The sequence below is a fragment of the Carica papaya genome, chromosome 5, assembly GCF_054855325.1.
Source record: "Carica papaya isolate Zhongbai chromosome 5, ASM5485532v1, whole genome shotgun sequence".
Lineage (NCBI taxonomy): Eukaryota > Viridiplantae > Streptophyta > Magnoliopsida > Brassicales > Caricaceae > Carica > Carica papaya.
This window is the reverse complement of record NC_142313.1, coordinates 4,381,087-4,408,596: the sequence shown is the minus strand read 5'-3', so window position 1 is coordinate 4,408,596 and position 27,510 is coordinate 4,381,087. Positions and strand designations below refer to the sequence as shown.

Here is a 27,510-nt window from a genome sequence, read left to right as displayed (position 1 = left end):
TATTTACCAATTATTCAACAAACTTTAAAGCATTTTTCTATTTAAAATTCTTAACCATTATCTCTCTTATTAAAACTACATAATGTTTTCGTGAATTATGGTCAATACCGAGTACATAAACAGTGATTTTAAATTCATAAATTAATTATATTTTATTAATTTTAAGTAAAATAAATTTCAATTTTTAAAAATAATAATAAAAAAATTAACAAATAAATCATATTTATTATCACTTTATATAATCATTCATAAGATTTTCACTTCATGCGGCTTCTTATTCAATTTTTTTAAGGTTATTGGGCCTTTTTTTTTTGTTCGAAAGTTTTTTTTCTTCATCCATTTCGTCTCCAAAAGTAAATAAGATGAAGTTAATAATATTTTCATGTTTTAATTAAATATTTTTTATTTTTTATTATTTTTAAAATGGAACATTATTAATAATTTTAATTTTGATTATAATTTTAGCACGTATAACTATAATATTATTTGTTATATTTGGGTCCGTGAGAACTCAACTTTCACGTCCAATTATTAATATTAATTTTAAAAAATATTATAAACTATTTTAACAATATATGTTAAAAGTAATATAAAATATAAAAACTAAAAATTAAATAAAAATTTCATCTATTTGTGATTAGCAAAAAATGGGTTGATCCCATGTTGTTTACCGGACTTGAGATGGATTTTATATAATTTAACCCGACATGATGAGATGATGGATGGATTAAGCAAGAGTTAATTAGGTTAATTAACTCAATTAATCTAAACTCGATTGAAAAAAATTAAAAATATAATAAATAATAACATAATTATTAAAAATAAACATAAGAAAATAATATTTAATAAATTTTACTAAAATACTAATAAATAAAAATAATTTTGAAATAAATTTTTTTAATATAAAATTTATTACTATATAAATATATAATATTAATTTAACGAGATATATAAAGTTATTGTGAAAAGTTTAGATTTTATTATAGTTAATGATGATGATTGCGGTAAAAAAATATATATTATGTTGGGGATGGATTTTCTTGGAATAGTTAAAATATTTTAATATTCAAACTAATATTTTTAAAAATTATATTCAGTATTTTTTTTCCCCTAAAAAAGATAACGTGCTTTCTCTGTGCTGATACGGAATAACGTTTTCAAAAGTACCCAAATGAAAATGAACCAGAAATTAACTACATGGAAAATTCTTCGCCTGCGTCTGCAGAGGAAGTCAAGGACCAATTTAGTTCCATTGGCTGGGAGTCGGCTAGGAATGCAGACCAAATAGCTCGGAACACGCAACAACAGCAGTTGCAAGACAAAAAACCCGCACCAAGAAAATCTCTTCCTGTGAAATGCTTCCCCTCTTGCTCTCGGTATTGTTGATCCTTGGACGGGTTACCTCGCACGAGGAGTCGGGTGAGTGGAGCTGCGACTCGGAATCTGAGATCCGAGTTCAGGCGGATTTCCGACCCGGTCTCGTCACCGTCGATGGTCAGCCTGATGACTGGAAGAGCATTGATGGATTCGAGTTCGCTCTCCGCCCAGCGCTCGACCCTGACGAAGACCATGAATACAGAGGTGGCAAAATGACTATTAAGGTATTTTTTCACTGTTGATTTGAAATCTTCTCTGGTTAGTGCGCCTGTGTTTGAACATGACTGCGAAGTGCTTCTCTGTAAAGTTCCGTAGTGTGTTGATCAATACATGATGGATCTTTTGGAGGTGGACCGAGTTAAAATTGAATTCCTCCTGTTTGCTTCTTCTTATTGGATGCGAATGGGATTGCTTGCAGGCTTTGCATGATGGAAGTGATGTGTTCTTTTTGTTGCAAGTTGACGGGGACTACGCATACTCTAAAGGGTAAGTTTTCTGATTCATTTGATTTGTCAGGTATTGGTCAAAATCAGCGGCTTATGATGCATCCAAAGTGAATTGCAGTCAAATCTTCAATCATTTATGGTTCGGTCGATCTCTCTTCGATTTGTTTTGTCGTGTCAAATTCAATCCGCATAGCTGGTTCCCGGTTATCTGAATTTGTGCATATTTATCTGGTTATTGTTCAAGACTCGAGGAACAAATAACTCTTTAAGTTTTCCATTGGCTTCGATTTCGTCTTGTTGTGATTGTGATTAAATTTCCTTCCACTGCTCTCATTGTTGGATGGAAGAATTTTATTTGATTTTACATATTTTTGCTGACACTAAAAGAATTTTTCCATTGTTGATTTCCTCTCAAGATAGAAGGCTCTTGCTGAACTTGATTTGTTTTCTACTGCAGCAACAATAAGAAATGCCCCTCTGTTGCTCTAATGTTTCAGATCGGTCAATCTGCAACTTATCACAACGTAAGTTACCTTTATAGTTTCATGATTATCTTATTTCTATCATGATATTTACCATGTTACTCATCTCTAAATCTAAGAATTAATTCTGAGAAAATCTTTTTCATGTTATAAGATGGGTGGGTGTAAAGAAGGAACTGGATCTTGCACCAGCAAGACTTGCAAAGGCTATGAAGTTGACATCATGCACTTCTCAATTGGAAATGCTATTCCAGGACGTCTCTATGGTAGTAATCCGATAGACAACAGAGAAGGAAATGGAGGAGATAGGTGTAGTACAATTTCATCTGATGCAGTACAACTTGACTTTGTTGACGTTGATAGTAGTTTAATATTTTGTTGTACTATCATCAATCATATTTTTGTGACATGTGTATCTTTGAATGACTTGTTTGTTAAGCGGTTCCTATACAGCTACTTGGTTTCCATTATTAATATTTTTAATTTTCTTATATTTGAACAGATTTGGCAATTTGGTTGACGTTTATGCTTGGAACCCGCACTGTAGATATCTAGATGGAATTGGGCCCTCAGGTGCTTCTTAAATCTTATTGCTCTTTCTGATAATGGGAAATCTAATTTACTTTTTTGTGGCAAGAAAAGGACAGGACTGCCTCTAGCCACTAAGGAAAAAATAAAGTGGGATAAGAGTGCCAAAACAAGTAACTACAAGGATCATACAGTTATTAAGCAGCATATAGTGCATGCGTCCCTCCAAGTCAAAGCTTACCTTTTCCTTTTTCCTCCTCCTGCTTTATCCGCACCCACAAAATGACTCGTTGCTGACCTTGATTTATCAATAAATTTCTTATAATGTTAAATCGTCTCAAAGGGACTTCAAATTGTCTTTTGATCTGTTTGTAAATGTTCAGTTGTTTTCTTATGAATTTTATAGTGTCTCTTTTTTTGAAAAAAAAATAAAAATAAAAGTGATGTTTTTCTTCCTTCATGCTTGCACAAATATCTTAGAATTCTGGCTTCAAATCCTTTCGTGATTCTGGGAATCATTTTCTTATTTCTTATTTTTTTTTCTAACAATTTTTTCTGCCCTTTTTTTTAATTTTCCTTTCCCTCCCGCTTTTAATCCTACTCAGTTTTTTAAGCCTTCAAAGAAAAAAAGTCAGCTGCTTGTTCATCCATTGATGAATATTCTAGTTATTCTAATTTCTCTACCTTTCTTAATTTTATATCCTTTTACTCATGAATGCTCTCGGCTGCTACATACTTTCAGACATCAAGCTTTTGGATTCTCTTTTTTTCTAGAAGAACTCAATATATTCGAAGAGCACAAATGGGGTGCAACCATATTTACAACTGTAGTAAAATGAATATAAGATCCCCAAATTTTCATCAGAATATAAAGGTTGACCCCTATAAAGAAACTTAGGGTCTACAACTATGAATCTTTAAAACTATCAAACTTAAATTTTTCACCCTCAAAGGTCCTCTTGTTCCTTTTTTTTTCCAAATAATCCGAAAGATAGCTAAAGGGATAAGCTTGATAGAGTGTTTATCACTTTGGATCCCCTTCCACACTCAAATCTCCTATCTCAAAGTGTCTGTAGTGATCCAACTCAACCCTGATAAGCTATATACCAATGACCAAAGGCGGTGTGCAAACAAACACCAATAAGGATGTGATTTCACATCTTTGTTAAGAAAGCCGCTCTGCCTCACCTTCCAAACCATTTTCAACGAGAACTTATTATATGCACTTTCTCTTTTAGTTAGATGCAGATAATACGACATGATTAATTAGTTTTTAACGGAAGATGAGAAAATTTTTTATGGCACCCCCTTAGTACTTGTGAATTAATATTATTATTTTTATTTAAAAAAAAAACAACTGATTATCAAGTATTTGATGATTTCTTTCAAACCAAATTGTTCATAGACTTGCAAAAAACACTCCTTGCCATGAGGATCTTGTCTTCTTCCTCACCTCAATATTGAATTTGATGAAGCATTCTGAAGATTTTGAGAGTAGAAAAAACTCATTTTTTCATCTTATTACATCAATGATTAGTGCCTCATTTTACAGGCAAAACAGAAGGAAAAAAACAAATTAACAACTTTGCCTAACAAATGACAACTAGTATTCTGTTATGGTGCCTGGTTGTCTAACAAAAATAGAAAACATAAAGCAGTAACAGTAAATATAACTTATTCCTAATATTTCTACAATCCCCCTCAATCTAGGTTACGTAAATGTTGAGTAACTTTATATTGGATATCAATTCGTTGAAGGGTCCTTTGGGAAGTGTCTTTGTTAAAATATCTGCAATTTGCTGACTAGTAGGAATATGGAGTATTGTAATGGTTTGATCTTCAATCTTCTCTCTAATGAAGTGCCTATCATCTCCACGTATTTAGTTCGATCATGATGTACAAGATTTTTAGTTATACTGATTGTTGATTGACTGTCGCATCATACTTTCATGAGAGTTGTAATCGAGAATTTTATTTCCATTGGAATCCTTTTTAACCAAACCTCCTCACATATTCCATGAGTAAGTAATCGAAGTTCAGTTTCTGCACTACTTCGTGACACAACAGATTGTTTCTTGCTCTGCCAAGTGACTAAATTTTTCCAAATATAAGTACAGTACTTAGATGTAGATCTTCTATCAGTTACAGAACCAGCCCAATCTGCATCTGTGTAGATTTCAATATTCCTGTTCATTGTTTTCTGAAAAAATAGTCCTTATCCTGAAGTCTTCTTAAGGTATATTAGGATCCGATATACTATATTCATATAGTCATCAGTAGGTTGGTTCATGAATTGACTTGCAATACTTACAGCAAAACTGATGTCATGTCTAATATGAGCGAGATAAATAAGTTTGCTCATAAGTTTCTGATATGTTTCTTTATCAACTGGCTTGCCATTGGTTTTAAATTCAACTTTTGTAGTCGTTTCCATGGGTGTTTCTGTTGGTTTACATCCAAGTATCCCTGTTTCTTTCAGCAAGTCAAGAATATATTTCTGTTGTGACACATATATTCCCTTTTTAGAACGAACAAATTTCATTCTCAAAAAATACTTTAGTGCTCCAAGATCTTTTAATTTCAAATTACGTGGCAAGAAAAGTTTTGATTTTCTGAATTTTCTCTATGTTATCACCTGTTAAAATAATATCATCAATGTAAACAATTAGAATCGCTTTCTTACCAGAGGCACTGTTCTTGACAAACAAAGTACGATCAGACTGACACTGTTCATAGCGCATATGTTTGACTGCTTTGGTGAATCTGCCAAACCAACCTCTCGGAGATTGTTTTAGAGCATAGAGTGCCTTTCTGAGTTTGCACACCTTGTGAGATTCATATGTGGTCTCAAGGCCTGGAGGGACTTCCATATATGTTTTTTCTTCTAAATTACCATTGAGAAATGCATTCTTTACATCAAGTTGACAGAGAGGCCAATCAAGATTAGAAACAAGAGAGAGTAATATTCGGATAGTGTTGTGCTTAGCCACTGGGGCGAATATCTCTTGATAGTCTATCCCGTAGGACTGAGTGAAGCCTTTAGCCACTAGACGAGTTTTGAATCGATTCACACTTCCATCAGGATTGTGTTTTGTAGTGAATACCCATTTGCACCCCACTTTGTGTTTTCCAGGTGGAAGTTCTGTCAGTTCCCAAGTCTTGTTCTATTCTAGAGACCTGATCTCTTCTTGAATAGCATCTCTCCACTCTGGTAGTGTAAGGGCTTCATGAATTGTTTTAGGTTCAGTGGAGTTGCCATCAAGCTTACTTACATATGCATGATACTTTGAAAACAAGTTGCTGAATGAAATATCATCCTGTATAGAGTGTCTAGTACAAGATCGAATTCCTTTCTTCAAGGCAATAGGTAACTCAATATCATGGTCAGTAATGGTAACATTATCAGAAATTGTGCTTGAAAACTCATTACCTGATGTGTCTTTACTGCTTGGAACTGGAATAGACTCATGGTAATATGTAGTTGGTTCAGAATCTTTATCAACTGGAGTTTTGTTTCTCCTAGTATAGACATGTAACTCTTTGTTGATAGTAGTAGGTACAGGTTCAGGTTCAGACTATTTGATTTGGTTTCAGGAAAATTTGATGAGGACTTAGGAATAGTGAGGGGAAAAGAGATGAGAGGTGGTGCACATGTTATAGTAGCAGATACAGGTTCAGGTTCAGACTCTTTGATACTGGTTTCAGAAAAATTTGATGAGAACTTGGGAATAGTGAGGGGAAGAGAGGTGAGAGGTAGTGTATTTATATCCCATACTTGATATTCTTGATTAATACTGTGTCCCTGAATATCAGTAGTGGAATAAAATGACTGGTTTTTAAATAAAGTAATATCCATAGTGTTGTAGAAACGACGGGTTCTGGGACAAAGACATTTGTATCCTTTTTGACTTGGTGAATATCCAACAAAAGCACATTTAATCGCCATTGGGTCAAGTTTACCCCTGAGGTGAGTATGAACATGGACATAGGTTGAACAACCGAAAACTTTGTAAGGAAGGGTATGAAAGATATGAGATTGTGGAAAGACCTTTAAGATTGTATCATAGAGTGTTCGAAATGTGAGAATTTGGGAGGACATGCGGTTTATCAAGTTTGTAGCGGTGAGAACAAGCTCTCCCCAAAGAAATTTTAGAATATGGGCAGTGAACATGATTGATTGGATTACTTCAAAAATGTGTCTATTTTTTCGTTCGACTATGCTATTTTGTTGTGTGGTGTTAACACAGGAACTTTAATGAATAATGTCGTTGTCAAAAAAATATTGGCTCAAAGTGGTTTTAAAGTATTCACACCCATTGTCTGATCTTAATACTTAAATTTTAGTGAGAATTTTTAATTATAGTGTGAAAATTTTGAAAAATTTGGCCAACTTCAGATTTTTCTTTTATGAAAAAGATTTAAGTGATTCTAATGTGGTCATCAACAAAAGATATAAACCATTTGTTCCGGTGATATTAGTAACCCGAGAGGAACCCTATACATCACTATGGATTAATAAAAAAGATTTTGTGGATTTGTAAATTGAACTGGGAAATGAATTTTGAATATGTTTGGACAGTTGACATATTTCACATTGAAAAAAAATTGAATTTTTATTTCGAAATAAAGTAGGAAATAGCTTTTTCAAGTACAAAAAATTAAAATGTCAACTTGCAGTAGATAAAGATCTGAATCCATACTAGCATTGTCAATCGTTTTCCCCGAGTCCAACTCCTGAAATTCACATAGATTAGAGTTAAATGTAGCTACACAATTCAAGTCCTGTGATAGTTTGCTTATTGATAGGAGATTACAATCCAAATTTGGAATGTATAGGACATAATACAAAATTAACTTGGGTGACAGTGCTATTATTTCTGTTGGATATTCAATAAGTCAAAAAGGATACAAATGTTTTTGTCCCAAAACCCGTCATTTTTATAATACTATGGATGTTACGTTTTTTGAAAAACAGTAATTGTATCCCACTACTGATATTCAGGGGAACAGTAGTAATCAGAAATATCAAGTATGGGATATAAGTACACCACCTTTCACCTCTCTTCCCCTCATTATTCCTGAGTCCTCATCAAATTTCCCTGAAACCAGTATCAAAGAGTCTGAATCTGAACCTGTACCTACTACTATAACCTGTACCTATGACTTGGGAACTGGAGCCATCAGCAATTTTAATTAAGAATTTATCTCTGCACTTATTGTATTAATTAAATAGTGAGATATCCCCGATCATATGGTCGAAAGCACTTGAGTCAATGATCCACATTCTCCTTTTTGAGGAATAAGTTGAGAGACCAGAAAAATTATTTTTGTGAGTTGTGGAAGCATTAACGTGAACCATATTGGAAGAAAACATTTTCTGTAGGTGGCTGATCTGTTCAAGACTAAATAGAGGACTTTCGGTAGGAACGGCTGCAGCTGATTCCTCCTCGGTTGAGACAAAATTGCCCCGATGAGTTTCTTGCTTTGGTGCCTTCTTTTCAGCTGGCTTCCCGTAAAGCTTCCAACATCTTCCACAAACGTGCCCAAGTCTTTTACAGTATTCGCACCATGGCCATCCCTTCCGCTCAATCACCCGACTTGTGAGAGCTACACCAGCCTCGGGTCAGAGAGAACTGCTTTCAGCAAGGTTAGGGCTGAGTTGCGATTCACCCATCATCACCTTCTTCCTGCTTTCTTCGCGTCGCACCTCAGAGAACACCTCTTTGATGTTCGGGAGAGGTTTGGTTCCAAGGATGCATCCTCTTACCTCGTCGAGGTATTTGTTCAGTCCGAAGAGGAATTTGAATATTCGTTTCTGTTCCACAATGCTTCGGAATCTCCTGGCATCCTAGAGACAGCTCCAAGCATGTTCCTCAAAAACGTCAAGCTGCTACTATTTTCGGGTAAGAAAATTATAAAATTGAGTTACCGTCTTTTCTCCTTGGCGCAGGTCATGAAGACTTGCTTCGACTTTGAAGATGGCGGAAGTATTGTCACGAATGGAGTAGAACTTACGGACTGCGACTCAGATATCGTGTGCAGTCTCATAAAAGAGAAAATTTTCTCCAATCTCGGTAGTTATTGAGTTCACTAACCAAGACATGACAAGATTGTTCTCTACTTTCCATGCCCGAGCATTTGGATCATTCGCGAGAGGTGGTGAGAGCTCTGCAGTGAGGTATTCATCCTGGTCTTTCCCTCGAATGAACATTAACACCAAGGACGACCATTGTAGATGGTTACTGTCATTTGGTCGATGACCAGTAACGAAAGGAGCCTGATCAGCGAGAGCATGGCTGTCAGGCACTGGAAGATAGGAGCCCGAAAGGACTTCAGGTAGAGAAGAAGTCTGTTCATCCATTGCCTATTGAATGCAAGAGGAATACTGAAGAATTTGGATCAGGTATGCTCTGATACCATGATGATTTTGAGAGTAGGAAAAACTCATTTTTTCATCTTATTACATCAATAATTAGTGCCTTATTTTATAGGCAAAACAAAAGGGAAAAAACAAATTAACAACTTTCTCTATCAAATGATAGCTAACATTCTGTTACGGTGTCTGATTGTCTAACAAAAATAAAAAACAGAAAGCAATAACAGTAAATATAATTTATTCCTAATATTTCTACACATTCCAATGAAGAAGGTGTTATACCAGACAAGTTAAATGTGTAACAAGCTGGAGATGGCTTTCAATGAGCTTTTATGTTGTGTGGATGTATTGGATGTTGTATCTCATTCGTTCTATGGAATCTCATGAATAATTTTTATCACTTTATGCCATAAGGAATTTGGTTCCTGCAGAAAATGCCAAAATCACTTAATCAAACAAATTTCTAGATTTTAGGTTCCCAATGGCCTAACTCCCAAAAGCAGTCTTAGGTTTGAACATAAATTTAAATAAGTTTGAGCTAGTGAAAATCGGGGTATGGGGTGATGGTGACAACTTGGCGGGTATCCTTGGGTGCAAGGATGTGAAGTTGCCAATTAAGTATCTAGAGCTACTTTTAGATGCTAAATACAAAGATGTGAAAACTTGGGATCCAGTGATTGAGTTATGCAAGAGGAGGCTATTGGGGATAGAAAATGAACTTTCTATGTAAAGGTGGGAGATTAACTCTTATTAAAAGCACTCTTACCAATCTCCTTATTTTTTTTATCGGCATTGACTATTTCTGTAAAAATTGATAAGAATTTGGAGAATATACAATGTCGATTTCTTTGAGGGATGATGAGAGGAACATAAAATATCACTTGGTTAAGTGGGATAAAATGAAGAATCCAGTTAGCAGGGGTGGACTGGGACTTAGATCTTTAGTTGACTTGAATCGGGCTTTACAGGAGAAGTGGTTATAAAGATATTTATCAGAGGAGGGAAGGATGTGGTGTGGGGTCATTAGGGCGAGGTGGGATGGGAAAAAGTAGTGTTTTGGTGCAACCTCATGGCTTGGATCTTTGGAGGAAGATTGGTTCGGGTAGTGCTCAGTTTCTGGATTGTATTAAGTGGAAGCTTGGGAGAGGGAATTGCATTCACTTTTGGGATGACGATTGGAGTGGGAGGGGTACCCTTAGGGATCAATTTCCAAGAATTTATGCTTTAGCCATTAGAAAGGATGTGGTGGTGGAGGAGGATGGAAGGAGTGGGTGGAACCTAAATTGTCCAGAAACCTTAATGATTGGGAGATCGATTAGTTTATGATGTTTCTCCATTTATTGTCCAATGTACAATTATGTGATACTATGGATATGGTTGTGGAAATTGAAGAAAGATGGCATGTTTACTGTCAAGTCGTTCTATGAGCATTTGGTCAAGAGAGATGGGGATGGTGTGAGATTTTTGGCTATATAGATATGGAAAGTGAAGGCTCTCCCGAGAATTGTGTTTTTTGCATGGGAAGCTGCTCGGGAATGCATTCTAACAATCGACAAGTTGATGAGAATGGGTCACACTATGGATAATGGATGCTATTTGTGTAAAGAAGTTGTTGAATCATGTAACCATCTTCTTCTTCGGTGGCCGGTGAAATATAGCATTTGGCATATGGTTTATAGGTTATTGGACATCAATTGGGTAATTGTGGGCACGGTAAAGGATGAATTTTGGGCGTGGGGTGATATTTGTAAAAAATAAAAAATTATAAAACTCATAACCTTAACTATTTTTTTGATGGTGTAGAAAGAGAGAAACTATAGAGCGTTTGATGGGTGTGAGAGAGATTTAGGCAGAATTAGAGATATGTGGATATATACTTTTGGATTTCTGATTCTGTGACATGATTTACATGATTGGAATGATTTTGGGAAGGTCTTTTATGTTTTAACTTAATTTTAAACATTTTGTACAGGAGCGATACCCTATTGGTGTCTATACATAATACTTTCTTTTTTATCTAAAAAAAAAGGGCCAATCTCCCACAAGCTCTGGACTTAAAATATACTTTCCACTTTACTAAGTGATCTCTCTGCTCATCTCCACTCCCTACCCATAAAAAGCCCCTCATTACTTCTCTAGCTGCTTAATCATTCCCATGAGTACCTTAGACAAAGACATGGGGTATATTAGATTACTTAATAGACAAGCTTGAATAATTGTTACTCTATACCTCATTGAAAGGAGAACCCTTTTCCAATTTTGTACCGGCTAGATACTTTATTTACCACCCCATCCCAAAGCAATTTACAATTAAAGTTGTCACCAAAGGGAACACTTAAATAGGTGATTGGCCATAATGAAGTCATGTATCCTATAACCTCAGCTATTTTCATAATGTACTCTCTGCCACATTTATTTCCACCAAACCACTCTTGGTCATGTTAATGCGGAGACCAGAAAGATATTCAAACACCTTTAATAACGTGAATGTATTAGCAATCAATCTATTATCATGTGATAGGAATAGTATTGTGTCATCTGATAATTGAAGGTGAGACACCTCAACTCTATCATTACCAACCACAAAGCCTTTAGTTGCCCGTCTTTCTGAACCCCTAGTTAGCATTCTACTTAATTCATCAACTACCAGGGTAAAAAGAAATATTAGATGAAAGATTTCCTTGTCTTAAACGTTGAGAACCTTGAAACATTCATGGGCCTTGCCATTCACTATTATTGCAAAAGAGACAGATGACAAGCAACTTTATATCTGTCTGCTCCACCTAGATTAAAACCCTTTCGATTCATCACTAAATCCAGGAAGCCTCAATTCACCCTGTCGTATGCCTTTTCAAATTCTAAGTTTAGGACCAAGCCTTCTTTCCTCACTATATGCATATATATTACCAATCTATTAGCTGTAAGGAATGCATCCAAGACTGTTTTCCTCGGACGAAGGCACCTGGATTTGGTGAGGTATTGTAATCCAAAACCTCACTAAGATGTAAAGACTACACCTTAGCTATTATTTTGTAGACACTAGTCAGCAAGCTAATCGGATGATAGTTCAAACCTGTCTTGATTTGTCTTTTTTTGGTATAAAGATGATGAAAATAAAACTCATGCTACAACGTATGCTCCATTCAAATAGGACTCTTGAAATACCTTCATCAAATTGTCTGTTATAATGTCCCAACATGATTGAAAGAAAGCACCCATAAAACCATCTAGGCCAGGGACTTTTTCCGTACATGTGGCCCCAAATAGATTTGGGACCTCTTTCTCCTCAAATGGTCTTTCAATTTTCTCTGCTTTGGTAATGCTAATAGGAAGCCAAGCAGCTCCTTCTATACAAGGTCTAGACCTTTTCTCTTCTGTGTATACCTTCTGGTAAAACTTCTTGATTTCACTCCAAATTACCTCTTTATCCTATTCTACACCTCCTCTCTCTAATTCTATCTCCTTGATTTCACTCCTTCTTCTCCACCTATTAGCTAGCCTGTGGTACATCCTAGTGTTAGCATCGCCTTCCTTTACCCAGTTTAACCTAGCTTTTTGCCTCCAATTTAGATCTCTCTAAGCAAGACCTCCCCTGACTCATTTATGAGCTTAGCTAACCTCCTCATTTGGCATTGAGACTGAGACACCTTGTAAGGAGTTCCACCAAACTGCAACTGATTTAAGATTGAAAAAGTAGTGTTTGCTTTTGAATTACTTCATCTCTTGCAATGTTGACAGTCAAACTTAATCCATGAGGATGCTTGAGACTTCTTTGAGATCACCTGTTTGATAATTCGGGATAGGGATTGATAAAGAATGCTGCAATTATTGACCCTAGACATAATCAAGCATCTCAAATGAGATCTGGAATTAATTTCTTACATTAATTGGCCTAAAAAAAGAAAAGTAATTACCAACTTCTGTAGCCAGTGTTTTTCTTGTTTGCTGGAGGAGCTTCTATCAATTGAGTGGACGGAGAACTTTTATTTTTCTGAACCATTCATGGAAGATTCAACAAAATGATGAAGCAACATATTGCTTCAGTGTTAACCTGTGTCCTGTTCTCCTTTCAGTAGAGAAACATTTTCTTCTGGATTCCCTTTCTAAATAATAGATTAGATAATTTAAGTTCATATTTATGTCATAGTTAAAATATATTTTTTGATCAAAGTGTTGTTCCTAAATAAGTTTGTACCATTTTTTCAACAAGGAGTAGTTCTTAGATAAAATTTCCAGATCTCTTACTCCTTATTGATGAGTAATCTACCACAAAGCTCATAATATTTCAGTTTGGCTTCTCAAGTGAGCTGAGATGATAGGCAAATTTGTAAGTGGTTGTTTAAATTGTTAGATTACACTGACGAAAAAAAACTTACTACCCACTTAAAGCTGGCGGATATGGTATCTTTAGTTTACGATAGAATTATCCGTATATCTTATGGTAAAGTGACTATATAATTTAATGGTTGATGTATTATTTTGATCAGGGAATGATTCCAGTGCACAGAACGATTGGAAGGGGGTGTGGGGGCACAGTAGCTTGACTGTTCACTCGGGTAATTACTATCTTTGACTAATGATCTTTCAATTTTCATCTTTGGACCTCTATGTATGATTGAATACTTGGTTCCTTCTAATCAATCAAGAAGAATATGGTCCACATTCCTACTTTTAGACTCTCAGCAGGCTTTGATCTTTCAGGATGTTCTAGTATCTACATGCTTGTCACTGTTGATTCGACCATTGCTTTTCATTTTATCGGATAAGAGTAGCTGAGGTACACAGAGCATTAAGTACCTTGAATTGAGTTGAAATGGATAAGAAAATAATTTTACTTGCTTCCATGACCTCTTGGTGAAAGGCTGAAATTTTTATGTATATTGAAATCACCATCTTTTTATGTTATCAAATATTTGACTGCAGACATGGTCGACCTTTATATCTTATTCTCCTTATAGTTTTTAGATATATATATTATATATATATTTCTTTTTATGTTGGAGAAAATGCAAAGTATATCTGAACCCTTCTCCATGGAGAGAAGTGAGGATATGAACATTTAGGCGAAAGGTTGATTAGAATTTGAGTTATCTCTATTTGATTCTATTCTTGAATATTAAAAGTTGATGTTCATAACAGGTTTTGTGGAAGAAGATAGTCCTTTTGCATCAGGTGGTCAGAAAGGAACATATTATTTCGAATTCTCTCGTCCTCTGAGGACCATGGACCGACTCCAACAGGTAAGGAGCACCTCTGCAATATAGAACATTTCAGCTACCAAATGTTTTTTTTTTCCTGAAAGAAAAGTGTAGAAAATATATTGATATGAGGCGTCAACCGAACGCCGCCCATGTACAAAAGATTTACAAGTCAATAAGAATATTTACAACTGACCCTAAATCTTCAAAATGGTTAATGTTATGTTCCAATACACCCTAAACAAAAAGAAATGTTTCAATTTCAGCTACCAAATGTTGACAAACCTAAAACCTTAATTCTTTTGTGCACCATTGAACATTTTACTATGTGTTTACCTTCTCGGATGATTAACTCTTACTGGTTACAGCCTGATTGGTTTATTTCTCTTTGAAATTTTTACTAATTCCTAGTTATAGTTCTCGTATCAGTACTCATATGCATAATTGAAGCTTATCTTTTTGTTTTGCGTACGAGTTATGACCACCTCTATCTTGAATTTGTTAGGATAGGAATTCAGGCCCTACTTTGAGGTTCTTTTAGGTGGACAATTAACTATTTCTAATTATCAGATTATCACCACGGCTTCATCCTTGATTAACAATCCAAAATAATAATCACATTTCATCACCAGATCTCTGTGATAGTTTCATCAATTTGCTATGACTTATTTTGACAAGTCAATGGACTGGAAAGTCGGAATTACTTTCCCTATCTTCCATCCTTTCCCTTGCTCCCGAAAACAAATAAGCCATCAAAGTTTAGTTATGATATTTTACTGTGCTGTGGTGTATCAATAAATGTTTACCTCAGGGATTTCTTCTAAGATTAACCTTCTATAAATGTTTGCCAATGAGTTGCTTTATCCGATATCTGCAGGATGTTCAGTTCTTGATCGGCGGATCAAGCAAGATGTCTGCTGCATTCTGGTATCCACTTGACGGGAAAGAATGGCATGGATCAGGACACTACACTATCAACTGTGATTGGACGCCACTGGACATCTCTTCAGGTAGTGCTACATTAACAGTGCCTGCGCCAAGCAGCTCAAGAGATGTTACTGGTGCCTTTGCTCTTCTGTTCTCGGTTGCCTCTCTGTGTATTTCTGTTTACGTAGCGTACCGGATATCCAAACCAAATAATCCCCAGTTTATACCCATGGAAAATCTGTAGTTTTTAGTCATAAGGGTTTGGGATTGTACTGCCACTTGTTTTTGTACTTCATAGGCTTTTGTACTTGTATACTTTTCCCATGTTCCATTGTTTATTGATATGCATTTGCTACTTTGTAGTCATCTTTATATTATAGTGATAGCTCCACACCATCTTAGTGGAAGTGCTTTCCTCATTGAAGATGAGAATTTGAATTTTTTAAAGTAGAAATTCGTATCACTTTACTAATTAGATATCGAATACATATTCCATATATAATCTGACTCTGTCTAAGTATGGACTTCCTAGCTAAAAAATGATTTTTGAATGATTAGATTTTGAATTTGATTGATGTTGACTATGCAGATCCTCTAGGGAGTTTGAAGAAACTTTCCTCTTTCAAATATATATATGTGCCAGTGGTAATTTCTTTTTGTCAGCTTTTATAGGTAAAATATATGATATTTATTTATATTTATTTTATCTCTATTTACTATTCTTAATTTTTTTAATAATTAACTATTTTCGTATTGAAAAATTTAAACATCTTTAAAAGAGAAATTTCCTTTTCTACTCCCAAAAGCTGAAGCCAATTTCAGCCCATCTCAAGTTAAAATTCGGCCCCATAGGCCCAAATCAAGACCAGCTTTATTATTATCCGTCTTTTTCCAGAGCTGTCCTAAAACCTCCGGGGTTCTCTCTGGACTCTGGCTCAGAGCGCCGGGCGGAAATTCTTCTGTTCTTTTCTGTAAAATCTTTTTTTACGCCATTAAAGCAGAACGAAGCGGAAGAGTATTAATAACGCCAATACATTATCAGCGTCCTTCGTGTTTCTGTTTCGAAAACTCAACAGAGCTCAGGCTGAGATTATCTTTAAGCTCAGTTAATTATAGCTTAATTCGCACTAATTATCTCTTTGTCCACATTCAAATGGCCAGTGATGGAAGCAACAAACGCTCTCAACTCTCTTCAATTTTACCACCTCGCAGAATCAATGTGAAGATATTCGCTGAATCCCGGGCTCCCGAGCTCGAGTCTCTTCACTCGACGATATCGAATCGACTGAACAACGATTTCCGGTCTCGAAGAAACAAGAGAAGGAGAACTACCGCTCACGACAACAAATCCGCGAAGATTAGGCACTGGAAAAGACGGAGGGTGGAAGTTTCAGGTGATAGAACCAATACAGAGAAGGATCAGAAGAAGCTTCCTCGTCGCATCAGGAGGAGAATCGAGCTGAGGAAGAATCGTGAAAGCGGATTTTGTACTTCGGGTGATGGGACCAAGAGGCTGAGGACGCACGTTTGGCACGCGAAGCGGTTTACAATGACCAAGCTCTGGGGATTTCATCTTCCTCTGGGTTTGCATGGCAGGTATGTATATGTATATTAACTGCGTTGTTATGTGTATATGTTGTATAGAGGTTTTCTGTTGAATATGATGCAGAGGAAAGGGATCCAGGGCTGTGTTGAGGTGGTTGAAGAATGGAGTGCTTGTTCATGATGCAAGTTATTATATTGCTGTGCAATTAGAGGGTCCAGAGGCAGGCATTCTTTCTCTTTCTTTATCACTTTGTTTGAGCTCGCTTTTTTCATTCACTTTTATGAGCTGTATTGAGTTGTACCTTTTTTCCTGGTTACTTCAACTTTGCAGGATTCAATAATGTCGATACTGGGAATGGTGCTTGTGCCTTCTCCAATGTCTCAATCTGAAGATATTTCTCGATCTATTCTCTCTGGTGTGACTTACGGAAGTGCTATGGTATGGTCAATCCAGTGTGCCTTCTTTTGTGAAAGGCATAAATTAATGAGTTAGATTGATGAGTTACTCTTTTCTTTCAGCTTCATCATGTTGGATCAACTCTTTCTCAGGCAATTGTTCCTGTAACTTACATGTGGCGGCCTTCTCAGATACCGAGCAGGGCTGATGATGGTGAAGGCCATGATGGTCTTGGGCCTAATGAATCAGAAAAAACTGAGGGTCATTCTTGCTTTCGCCAGCTTTGGGTGTGGATACATGCTTCTGCCTTCAGCGAGGCATTTAGTGCTCTACAATGTGCTTGTGACAAGCAGGTGATTTGATTTGATTTTTTTTTTTTTTTTGGTTTCACTTTGGTGTGGTTATAGTGATTTTGTTTCTTGTCATAGTTTATTATGCCTTGAAGAAATTAAATCCGAAATTTTTCTACAATATATATCAAATGTTGTTAATCTGTAGGATTCTGATTTTCGCTGTTCTTTCACCTGAAGGCAAGGGAAAGTGGTACATTGGTTGAATGTTTCTCACTCGAGGGTCAACTTGCAAAATTGGAAGTAACTGGAGCAAAGGCATTTGAGCTTCTTCAGAAGACTTTGCATCCTGTTAGTTGGTGAGTGAAGTGGATATATATATATATACATAATTTTAAACATGACAAGAAAGAGAAGATTTATGTGGTGGAGTTGATTGTGTTGCAGTTTTTCTGAGAATCCTTGGGCATGGAAAAAGTGTTCACTTGTAAAATCTGAAGATGATTCTCAATCTATGAGTTCCATTTTGCCTCACAACGGGGAGGACATTTCATCTTGTGCTATTTTGCCTATCACTGTCAAGGATCCTCGAACAATGCCTAATAAACAGCCTGCAGATATTACGAAGTTACTTGACTGTGTCCCAGATGGTGAAGCTAAACAGGATCTTGTCTTGCCAGGAATCTCAGAAAGGAATGAAGAACTTCTCTTTTCCTCCCAGTCGAAACCTGAAAAAGCGATCACTTGGTCCAATGACAAGAATTTGTGGGAAGCAAGACGTGGATTAAGCCCCCCAATGGAAGATATTGCTCTGTGCATGGAAAAACATCACCAGCGTCTGAATTTCCTTTCTCTTGATAATCCAGATTCTGGGATGTGGAAGACATCAAATGAGGTGCAGTTTTCAAGATCTTGCCCTATGCTCTTGCTGAAAAATAATGCCCACATGCGCTCACTTACAAGGTAAATTTATCTGTTTTTCCCTCTTTGTTTGGTTTCTTGTGAATAACTAAATGTTTAAAGCCTCGTGCATCGAAGTTTTGTCTTCTTCTTTGCATTTGGATTTGAGAATCTTTTTACTTTATTTGCTTGTTTGATTTATTTCTTCAAATGTGAAAACATTTTTCTGTTCGGGTCTTATGCTGGAGGTATAGCGAGCACCCTTATAATGAGCTACTGTATGGGAGCTGTATGGAGACACCAAAAATTACCATTTCTTTTGGTTTATGTGAGTACAAATACCTGACTGCCCTCCATTTTCATGTAGCAGGCATTTTGATGGAAGTTTTCTCTCCTCACTCTCTCTCTCTCTTTTTCTCTCCCTCTCTCTTGGGTGAGGGGGAACATCTTGATTGCGATTGTCTTATGAATTCAAAATATATTTGTTGTGATTTTATTACCAAGACAAAGGTTGCTTTTATCTTCTGAGGCTTGTTTTATCAATGGAATCAAGCTGCTTGTTCCTGGTGAATCCAATTTATGAAGTCTATTTCTCTTGCCCTTTAGTTTAGACAATTAGAATTTGAATTCTACCATGAGCTTTTGAAATAATTGATAACTTTTCTACAAAACTCAATTCTACAATTTTTTTTTTGAAATAAAAGTGTGGGTTGTACTGATGTAAGGGTGCCAAGGGGGCACAACCCATTTATAATGTATTTACAAGTTGATTAAATTGTCAACTACAAAACCTAGATCATCTAAACAGTCAATATTATGTCCCAGTATAGTGGAACCAAAATAATAAAAACAATTGTCTATGATTTTGTTAAAATTTACTTCTATTCCTTCAAAAGTGCGATTGTTTCTTTCCTTCCAAAGAACCCGCATTATGGTGAGTGGGATAAGTTTTAAGATTTTCCTCTTGCTGCAAAAGTCCTCCCGTGCAAGAAGTTCTGCTGAAATGTTGTTGTTCATGACCCGAGACAATCCCATTCGGCCAAGAATACTGTTTCAGAGGTGTTGTGAGACTTCACAGCCAAGGAGCAGATGATTGCAGGTTTCGAAGTTGTTTTTGTAAAGGCAACATTTGTTAACAATCGTGATACTTCTTTTCATTAAGTTGTCAAGGGTGAGAATGCGGCTTTTTGCTGCTTTCTAGCCAAAAAACGAAATTTTTGGGATTGCACCAGATTTTCAAATTAGCTTGTAAGGGAAAAAGATATTGTTCTGACTAAGATTGTCCGTCATGGAGTTGTAGAGAGATCCGACAGAGAAGATGTCATTTTTGGAGGGTAGCCATTTAAGTTGGTCCTCCCTGTCATAAACCTGACTAGTAGATAGAGTCTGTAGCAAAGCTAAATATTCCTCTAATTCCCAGTCTTGTAAATTTCTGGATACGGACACCTGCCAAAGACCAGGGCTGTCATGAACCAGAACATCCTTTACCAAAATGTTTTAATCTCTGGCGATAGCATGAATAAAGGGGAATCTTGTTTGGAGAGCAACTATGTTATGCTAAATGTCTGACTAAAATCTGATTTTATTACCCTTCCCAATGATCTATTTAGAATTGTGAAGAATGATGTTATTTAGATTTCAAATATATTTCCATAGACTAGTAACATAGATGTTGTTTTTGATTTTGGAGTGATTGTGATAATCTCCATTAAACCATTTGTATAAGATGATTGATTTCCAAAGGCTGCTACCTTCATTCTAGAATCTCCAAATACATTTCCCAAGAAAGGTCTTGTTGAGTGTAGTAATAGATCTCAACCCCAATCCACCATCTTTAATAGGTTTTTTGATTACTTTCCAATTGACAAGGTGAAATATCCTACTATCATTAACATCATCTTCCCAAAGAAAGTTACACTAGATGGATTCCATTGTGTTAGTAACACTGGTTGGAATGTTAAACATCAACAGGAAATAGATAGGGAGGTTAGATAGGGTGCTTTTGATGAGAGTTAATATTCCCCTCTTAGATAAGAATTTTCTCTTCCAATTAGTAAGTTGGTTTCGAAACATATTTTTGCTAGGATCCCAACATTTTTTATCCTTATATTTGGGCCCTAGGGGGGCACCAAGATACGAGATGGAAGATTGAGAGAGTTTACAACCCAGAACCTGTGTTAGGGAGGCTCTAAATTGGGAGCCTATCACCACCAATTCAGATTTGTGAAGATTTATTTTGAATCCAAATACCACTTGTAAGCATAATAAAATGCATTTCAAGAAAATCAAAGAGCGAATGTCAGGTTGGTAGAAAATAAGGGCATCATCCGTGAAAAATAGGTGAGTTAATTCCATATGATTGTCTTTGCTTCTCAATGTGATCCCTTGTAATAGTTTGAGATCCTTTGCTCTGTCCAGTAGTTTGATCAATGCCTCCATAGCAATAACGAAGAGTAGAGAAAGGAGAGGGTCACCTTGTCTTAGGCCTTTCAAAGTAGTAAAAGAGTTTGAAGGGCCCCTATTTACTATGATTGCAAAGCTAGTAGTGGTAATGCAAGTTCTGATCCATCTTCTCCATTTTGAGCCAAAACCACATCTTTCCAACATGTAATCAATGAAATCCCAACTTACATGATCAAAAACTTTCTCAATATCAAGTTTACACAAAACACCTTGTTTATTATTCATGATGACATTGTTCGCCGTTTTGTTGACAATGAGAATGGTATCTGCAATTTGTCTACTATGAACAAAAGCATTCTGAGATTCACCAATAATCTTGTGTAGAACAGTAGATAATCTTGTAGCAAGAACCTTTGAAAAAAGTTTGTATATGCACCCAATGAGATTTATAGGCCGAAAATCTCAAATATTGTCTGGATTGGTCTTCTTCGAAATCATGACAAGAAAAGTAGAATTAAGTGATCTTACGAAGGAGCCGGATTGTGAAAATCGTTAAAGAAATCCATGATGTCCTACTTAAAGATATCCCAAAAAGATTGAATGAATTTGAGGTTGAAACCATTTGGTCCAGGAGGTTTATTGCCATCACAATCCCGAAGGCATTCATAGATTTTTGTCTCAGAGAATTCTGATTCCAGTAAATACCGGTCATCATCGCTAAGATTATTGAAATGAAGATCGTCATGCCTTGGCCGAGGGGAAATATTTTCGGTATATAAAGTTTAAAAGTACTTACTTGCCCCTTGTCTTAGTTCATCATTACTCTTGAGGACACTCTATGTTGAGTTCATCAATGAAGTTGATCATTCTTCAGTAATTAGCTAACATGTGGAAATATTTTGTATTCTTGTCCCCATCTTTGAGCCATTTTTCTCGAAATTTTTGTTTCCATTATATTGCTTCCAAATGAAGTTTGTGAGCCAGATCAATTTTCAAATTGCTTCTTTCATCTCTGTCTTGAGGGGATAAGTGATTTTTGGCTTCCAAACTGTCCATATTAGCAATTTCATCTATAATACCGGAGATGTCTTTTTCCTCTTGTTTTCCAGTGACTTTGGTCCAGTTTCTAATTTCAGCCTTTAAAATCTTGAGCTTATGAGCAATTTTGAAGCTTGCAATGCCCCTGACCATAGTGTTCCTCCAAGTTACTGCTACTAGCATTCTGAAATTTTCATGTTTGAGCCATTTGTTGTCCAAGCGGAAAGGAACGAGACCCACTTAATACCATGCGAAACCATCATGATGGGGAAATTATCCGAGATGGGTCTTGGCATGAGTTTTTGAATGGATTTCGGTAAGGATGATAATAGATCAGAAGAAAGGAGGAACCTATCAATCCTAGAGAAGGAAGGTTGATATCTTAAGTTGCTCCAGGTCCATTTCCCTCTCGCAAGTGGCAAATCAATTAAGTCCAGATTATTGATGAGAGAAACTAAGTCCTCAATTTCAGCATCTGGGAAGTGGTTTCCCGATCTCTCTTATCTTCTTAGGACCATGTTAAAGTCACCTCCAATGATTCCTTTATACCCCCAAAAAGATTTAATATGTTCCAATTCTAATTTCAACAGATTTCGTTCTGTGGTATTTCCTCTGCAATAAACACCAGAGAAATACCAATTGTCTCCGTTAGATAAATTTGAGAAAAGGCAAGAAAGAGATACATCACCAGGATGATGTCTTTTCTCCACATAATAATGATTCCTCCTGCAGAGAGCTCCAACCAATGTCTTTCAAGCTCCAAATACTTCTGATCATTTTCTCGTTGACGACACTCAACCTGGATTCCTGAAGACAGAAAATGGATGATTTCCATCTATTGATGCAACCCCTTATGACTTCTCTTTTACAGGCATCGTTTGGTCCCCTAACATTCTAAGAGAGGATTTTGTCAAACACTATAAATCAGTTGAGGTCCCCCCGCTTTCCTTGCCCTTGTTGCTTCGCACATCATAGTTGATAGATGTCTGTAATCTCTTGCGTTCTCGTGAGCTTCCCTCTTTCTGTTTCTTTTTGTTCCCTCCTGCTAACAGCCTGCCCTTACATTGATCAAATGAGTATTCCTGCAAGTCTGTAAATAATAGCTTTATACTCTTGTCATATCCAAGGTAGGAGACACCAAGATACGTACTAATGCAGTGCATGTTGTCAAATATCCAATTTGAAAGCATTTAGGTGTCATAAACTTGCTTCTCTTTGAGGATTTGATCAAGAGAGTTGATCACCTCCGCCAAGCTCTCCACTTTTATGATCTGCAAAGGAGGAAGAGAATGCTCTTTTTTTTTTTTGAAATAAAAGTATGAAATTGTATTGAAGTAAAGGTGTCAAGGGGGCACCACCCATTTACAAAAAATTTACAAATCGATTAAACAATCGACTATAAAGCCGAGATCATCAAAGTATTTGATGTTATGTGCTGAAATAGTAGACCCGAAATAATGGAACCAATTGTTAGTGATGATTCTGAAGTCGACTTTTTTTCCTTCGGAAGTACGATTGTTTTTTTCCTTCCAAATAACCCAAAATATAGTGAGAGAGATGAGTCTAAAAGTTTTCTTGTGACAGCTCAATCTTTCCCATGCAAGCAGCTTATCCAAAATTGATTTATGTTTGACCCAAAATAGCCCCATGAGGCTAAGAATAGTAAACCAGAGGCTATGCGAGACCTGACATCCCAGGAGCAAGTGATTATATGTTTCATTGCTGTTTTTGCAGAGAAAACATCTATTGACATTTATAAAGCCTCTTTTCATTAAATTATCTAATGTAAGAATGCGACCCTTTGCTGCTTCCCATGTAAAAAAAAGAAATTCTTAAAGTGGCATCCGATTTGCTAATAATATTAGCCGGAAATTTAGTCTGTTCTTGTGGAATATTGCCGACCAAGGTCTTATACAGGAAAGAGAATGCTCATTTTGAATTTTTACCATTTCCATACCTGTGAGAGAGATTTGTTCATTTTCCAAATTGATCACTATTCTGTCGGAGGAAAACGATTCTGATGGTGTCATTGGAGTTGAAGACCATTGCTGTCATATCCCCTGTCAATAGCTTCCTAGAATCTGTTTTTGAAGGAGAACTCTTATTCCCGGCTATGGGTGTTTGTTCAGCAGGTGTTATTTTCTTTTTTACTCTTCATTCCCATTTCATTTTTTTGTCTTCTTTTTTGGGCTGGAATGTTTCTGAAGGGGCTTGCTTGGTACAGCATGATCTGTCTATTTTCCTTTCTCAGCCCAAAACAGCCTGGGCTTCAAAGTTTTTTCTTCTTTGTAAGTGGGGCCTGTTTTCATTTTCCTTTTTCTGTCTGCTGGTTTTTCTTTCTCTGTCCAGCATGGTTTGTCCAGCATGATCTGTCCCCAATCGAGCGTTTGAAGGCACATAGGATAGTTTTGGCAACATCAAGGACAAATGGTTCCACTTTTTTGGGTCTATTATTATAGGACATAACCTTATTAGCCTTGATGATTTTGGTTTTATTGTAGTAGATATGCTCATTAACTTATAATTTTTTGTACATGGGCAGCACCCTCTTGGTGCCTACACTAAATACAACTTCCTCTCTTCTATTTCAAAAAAAAATCTGTCAATTTTCCTTTCTCATCGTGATCTGTCCATTGGAGCTCTCATTTTGCTTTTTCTGCCTCTTTGACCCGAAGGAGCACATCTGTGGCTGGCAGCTTTCTGGGATGACAGAGTTTGTCTCCTTATCAGGGCCATTTTGAAAATTTTTCATTTTGGAGCTGGTTTTTGGGGCGGGTAGGGCCATTGAGACCCGAAGGGGACCTGGGTCGGAGGACATCAAAGCCGACGCAAAGGTTTTTTTTTTTGCCACTGTAGCGACTGTGATTTGGAAGTTGCAGTTACAGTTGGGACAGCACATGTTGAACGTGAAAAGCTGTGTTGGCCTCGTGACAGAGTGGAGATTTTCGCAACCATTTCTGGACTGTTTTTTGAAAGGATTAACCAAAGGGACTTCAGCCAGTTTGAAAATTGATTTCATGAGGCGCCACTATCCTCCGGCCTCGTAGCTGTCTGGGAAAAAAATCCTTCGCATGTAGTTTGCTCTTTCTTCCGACAGAACCAAGACTCTGCTTCAACAGTTCCAAATCATGACCAAGTAGAGATGATTATGTCGATTTTTGATATTTTTCCTCCATGAGGTCCTCCCTTGTTCCAGTAAAAATTGTTAAGGGCGTCTATGATCCACGCAACTTCGGTTTTGTTGAGGGAGATGGATACCTGATTTCCGGCACCTGTTTTCGCTTATCCTAAGGCCGTCAAGCTTTCTGCCTTCGCAAACAATTCTACAATTATGTTTTACTTTGTACTATATATTGCAAGATGAGCTTGGATTGGCTTATTGTCATATCAACATATGTCTTTGTGATCTCTTTTATGATATGCCCCCTTGAGATGCATGAGCAAGAAGTTTTGGTTAATCCTCCAAAGTTATTTATTCTTTTCATCTTTCAGGTGGTCTATCATCCTCCCATTAAATTGGGTTGGAGTCTTTTGGGTTACTTTTGTAACGCATGGTGCTCATGTCATTGGTTTGAGAGAGAAACGTTGGGTTGCATGTGAAGTAAGTGTATCTACCTTAGTCTTTGGGTTTATGTATGACTTTATCCAAAATATTTATGTAATTTTTCATTTTTGCAGCTTGGATTGCCTTATTTTCCTTCAGATTTTCCTGATTGTGATGCGTACTCATCCTTTATGGCAGCTGAAGCAACTGCCACTGACCAAATGGCAGAACTGCGGCCTCCTGCTAAAAGATCTTTTAGAGTTCCCATTCCACCCCCTTGGAATAGTGTCGGTGTTACTTTCAGCAAAGTATCCATTGCAGCACAAGATACTAACCTTTCGCATATAAAGAATGTGGTAGATGGTAGTCTGTTGTCAGAGTTGGGTAGTGAAAAGAGCAATTTAACAGCATCTGGCTGTCATGATAGTTCCTCCAACAAAATGGTAGCAAGGACATCCACCATGCTTGCTTCTTTCTTGAGTGATATCCATTGTGATCATTTACTTTTATTTCCTCAAGTTCCAGAAGGGAACACAAGTATTCTGACGTGTATGAAGGATGAAAACATGCTTAGCCGGGGACAGAAAAGGATTTCGCAAATTCATTATGATCGTAAATTATGTTTTCTTAGAGTTCTTCTCCATGCGTACAAGGAGGGAGTTTTTGAAGATGGGGCAGTTGTATGTGCGCCTTGCTTAGGAGATATATCATTGTGGACGTCCAGGTAAATTATTTAGCTTTGGAAATAAATAGCTTCCCTTGTTTAACAAGCTGGATACTGCTTATGATTCTCCGATTTCCTATTTGGGGTATTGAACTAACTACATAATGTATGTCTAAACTGTGAGAACTTAGTCTTGAGAAAATCGCCTGTAAACCTTACATATACTTTTTAGACTTGCAAAGGTCTTTCAGATTGAATTATAACAAGATTATTATTATTATTATTTTGAAATCGAAAGATATTGCCACCTTATATATAATGACTTATCATCTAACAAGAAAATATCTGTTGTATGTCCTTATTGCAGTTCCGGAAGTAAAGGAGGTGGACTCACCATTCCTGCATCTGCTGTAAGATCATACTTCAAAGAGCAATCTTCTGGGGAATGGGAACTTCATATTCCAGAGGACCCAGCTGTTAGGGAGTCTTATCGTTGGCCAATTGGTTTTATTACAACTGGGTTTGTTTGTGGAAGGTGAGCGCCTGTTGTTACATATGTTACAATTGTCAATCCATCTCTTCTGACATGTATGTCTCCATAACCTTGTGATATTTTTTCGGACTCATGTGCAGCAAGAAGCCAACAGCAGAGGCGTTCTGCGATGCAGTCTTGTTAGCTCATCTAAGAGAGGAGCAGTGGAGTAGTATGTCTGTGAAAAGGAGGAGAAGAGAGATATATGTCCTTGTTAGGAACCTTAGATCTTCGGCTTATCGGCTTGCACTCGCTACCATTATCCTCGAACAGCAGGAAGGTGACTTCAAGTGCATTTGAAGTGTAAATACACTTAGATTAGGTATAGTTTGGAGGTTGAATTTTTTATGTAAAGAGAGAGGTTTTTTTGAGGGGTTGTTGTGAGTTTAAAATTTTTTATTTAGGGGATTAATACAGACCGTTAAAAGAAATGAGATATATCTTTCTCTTTTAAGCTGATTTTATCTCAGGAATGAAGAGTTTCTTTTTATGAAATGGTCAGAACAAATTTAAAATTTGTGACAAAGAATATATGTTTGTCAAGATTTTACTAAATGTATGTAGTTTTTTTTATCATAAAGTTCACAAATTTTTATTCAAAATTTTGCCTAGATTTTATTTAGTATATATAGTTTTTTTTTTCCCCTTATTCTCATACTCCGATTTTTAACAGATGAAATAAAATAATTAATTAAATAAGAAATATATATATATATATTAATAATAAAATTGATAGAAATAATAATTATAGTAATAATAATGAAATGACAATAATTATTGATGTTGTTTTCTCTCATTTGTTTTTACTTTTATTTTTATTTTTAATTCCATTTAATTTCTATAAGTTTTTAATAAGATTGATA

General features: G+C 36.3%; 2 protein-coding genes across 5 annotated transcripts; both read left to right on the top strand.

The window, feature by feature from the left end:
- Nucleotides 1–1,163: 1,163 nt before the first annotated feature.
- On the top strand, nucleotides 1,164–15,753 carry LOC110819487 (heme binding protein). The gene is made up of 8 exons (XM_088220343.1): nucleotides 1,164–1,601; nucleotides 1,796–1,863; nucleotides 2,281–2,347; nucleotides 2,460–2,614; nucleotides 2,808–2,878; nucleotides 13,697–13,765; nucleotides 14,349–14,449; nucleotides 15,285–15,753. The coding sequence occupies exons 1-8, from the start codon at nucleotides 1,356–1,358 to the stop codon at nucleotides 15,576–15,578; spliced, it is 1,071 nt and encodes a 356-aa protein (XP_088076469.1). The 5' UTR covers nucleotides 1,164–1,355; the 3' UTR covers nucleotides 15,579–15,753.
- Nucleotides 15,754–16,224: 471 nt separating this feature from the next.
- Nucleotides 16,225–27,106, top strand: POP1 (ribonuclease Ps). 4 transcript variants are annotated; one of them, XM_022048634.2, is made up of 10 exons: nucleotides 16,225–16,930; nucleotides 17,019–17,100; nucleotides 17,211–17,318; nucleotides 17,399–17,629; nucleotides 17,807–17,925; nucleotides 18,014–18,529; nucleotides 25,400–25,508; nucleotides 25,586–26,175; nucleotides 26,483–26,650; nucleotides 26,749–27,106. In XM_022048634.2, the coding sequence occupies exons 1-10, from the start codon at nucleotides 16,488–16,490 to the stop codon at nucleotides 26,945–26,947; spliced, it is 2,565 nt and encodes an 854-aa protein (XP_021904326.1). In that variant the 5' UTR covers nucleotides 16,225–16,487; the 3' UTR covers nucleotides 26,948–27,106. The 4 variants fall into 4 exon arrangements, with proteins under 4 accessions (XP_021904326.1, XP_021904327.1, XP_088076468.1 ...); XM_022048635.2 differs by having other exon boundaries at nucleotides 17,004–17,100; nucleotides 17,429–17,629; XM_022048632.2 differs by having other exon boundaries at nucleotides 16,227–16,930; nucleotides 17,004–17,100.
- Nucleotides 27,107–27,510: the final 404 nt, after the last annotated feature.

What these genes read in the sequence shown, in the direction of transcription:
- LOC110819487 (XM_088220343.1), top strand. Translation starts at nt 1,356, where the DNA reads ATGCTTCCCCTCTTGCTCTCGGTATTGTTGATCCTTGGACGGGTTACC. An exon ending in GTGGCAAAATGACTATTAAG is followed by an intron (nt 1,602 to 1,795) that starts GTATTTTTTCAC and finishes GATTGCTTGCAG; the next exon opens with GCTTTGCATGATGGAAGTGA. An exon ending in AGATGGAATTGGGCCCTCAG is followed by an intron (nt 2,879 to 13,696) that starts GTGCTTCTTAAA and finishes TATTTTGATCAG; the next exon opens with GGAATGATTCCAGTGCACAG.
- POP1 (XM_022048632.2), top strand. Translation starts at nt 16,488, where the DNA reads ATGGCCAGTGATGGAAGCAACAAACGCTCTCAACTCTCTTCAATTTTA. An exon ending in TGACTTACGGAAGTGCTATG is followed by an intron (nt 17,319 to 17,398) that starts GTATGGTCAATC and finishes CTTTTCTTTCAG; the next exon opens with CTTCATCATGTTGGATCAAC. An exon ending in ACTTTGCATCCTGTTAGTTG is followed by an intron (nt 17,926 to 18,013) that starts GTGAGTGAAGTG and finishes ATTGTGTTGCAG; the next exon opens with TTTTTCTGAGAATCCTTGGG.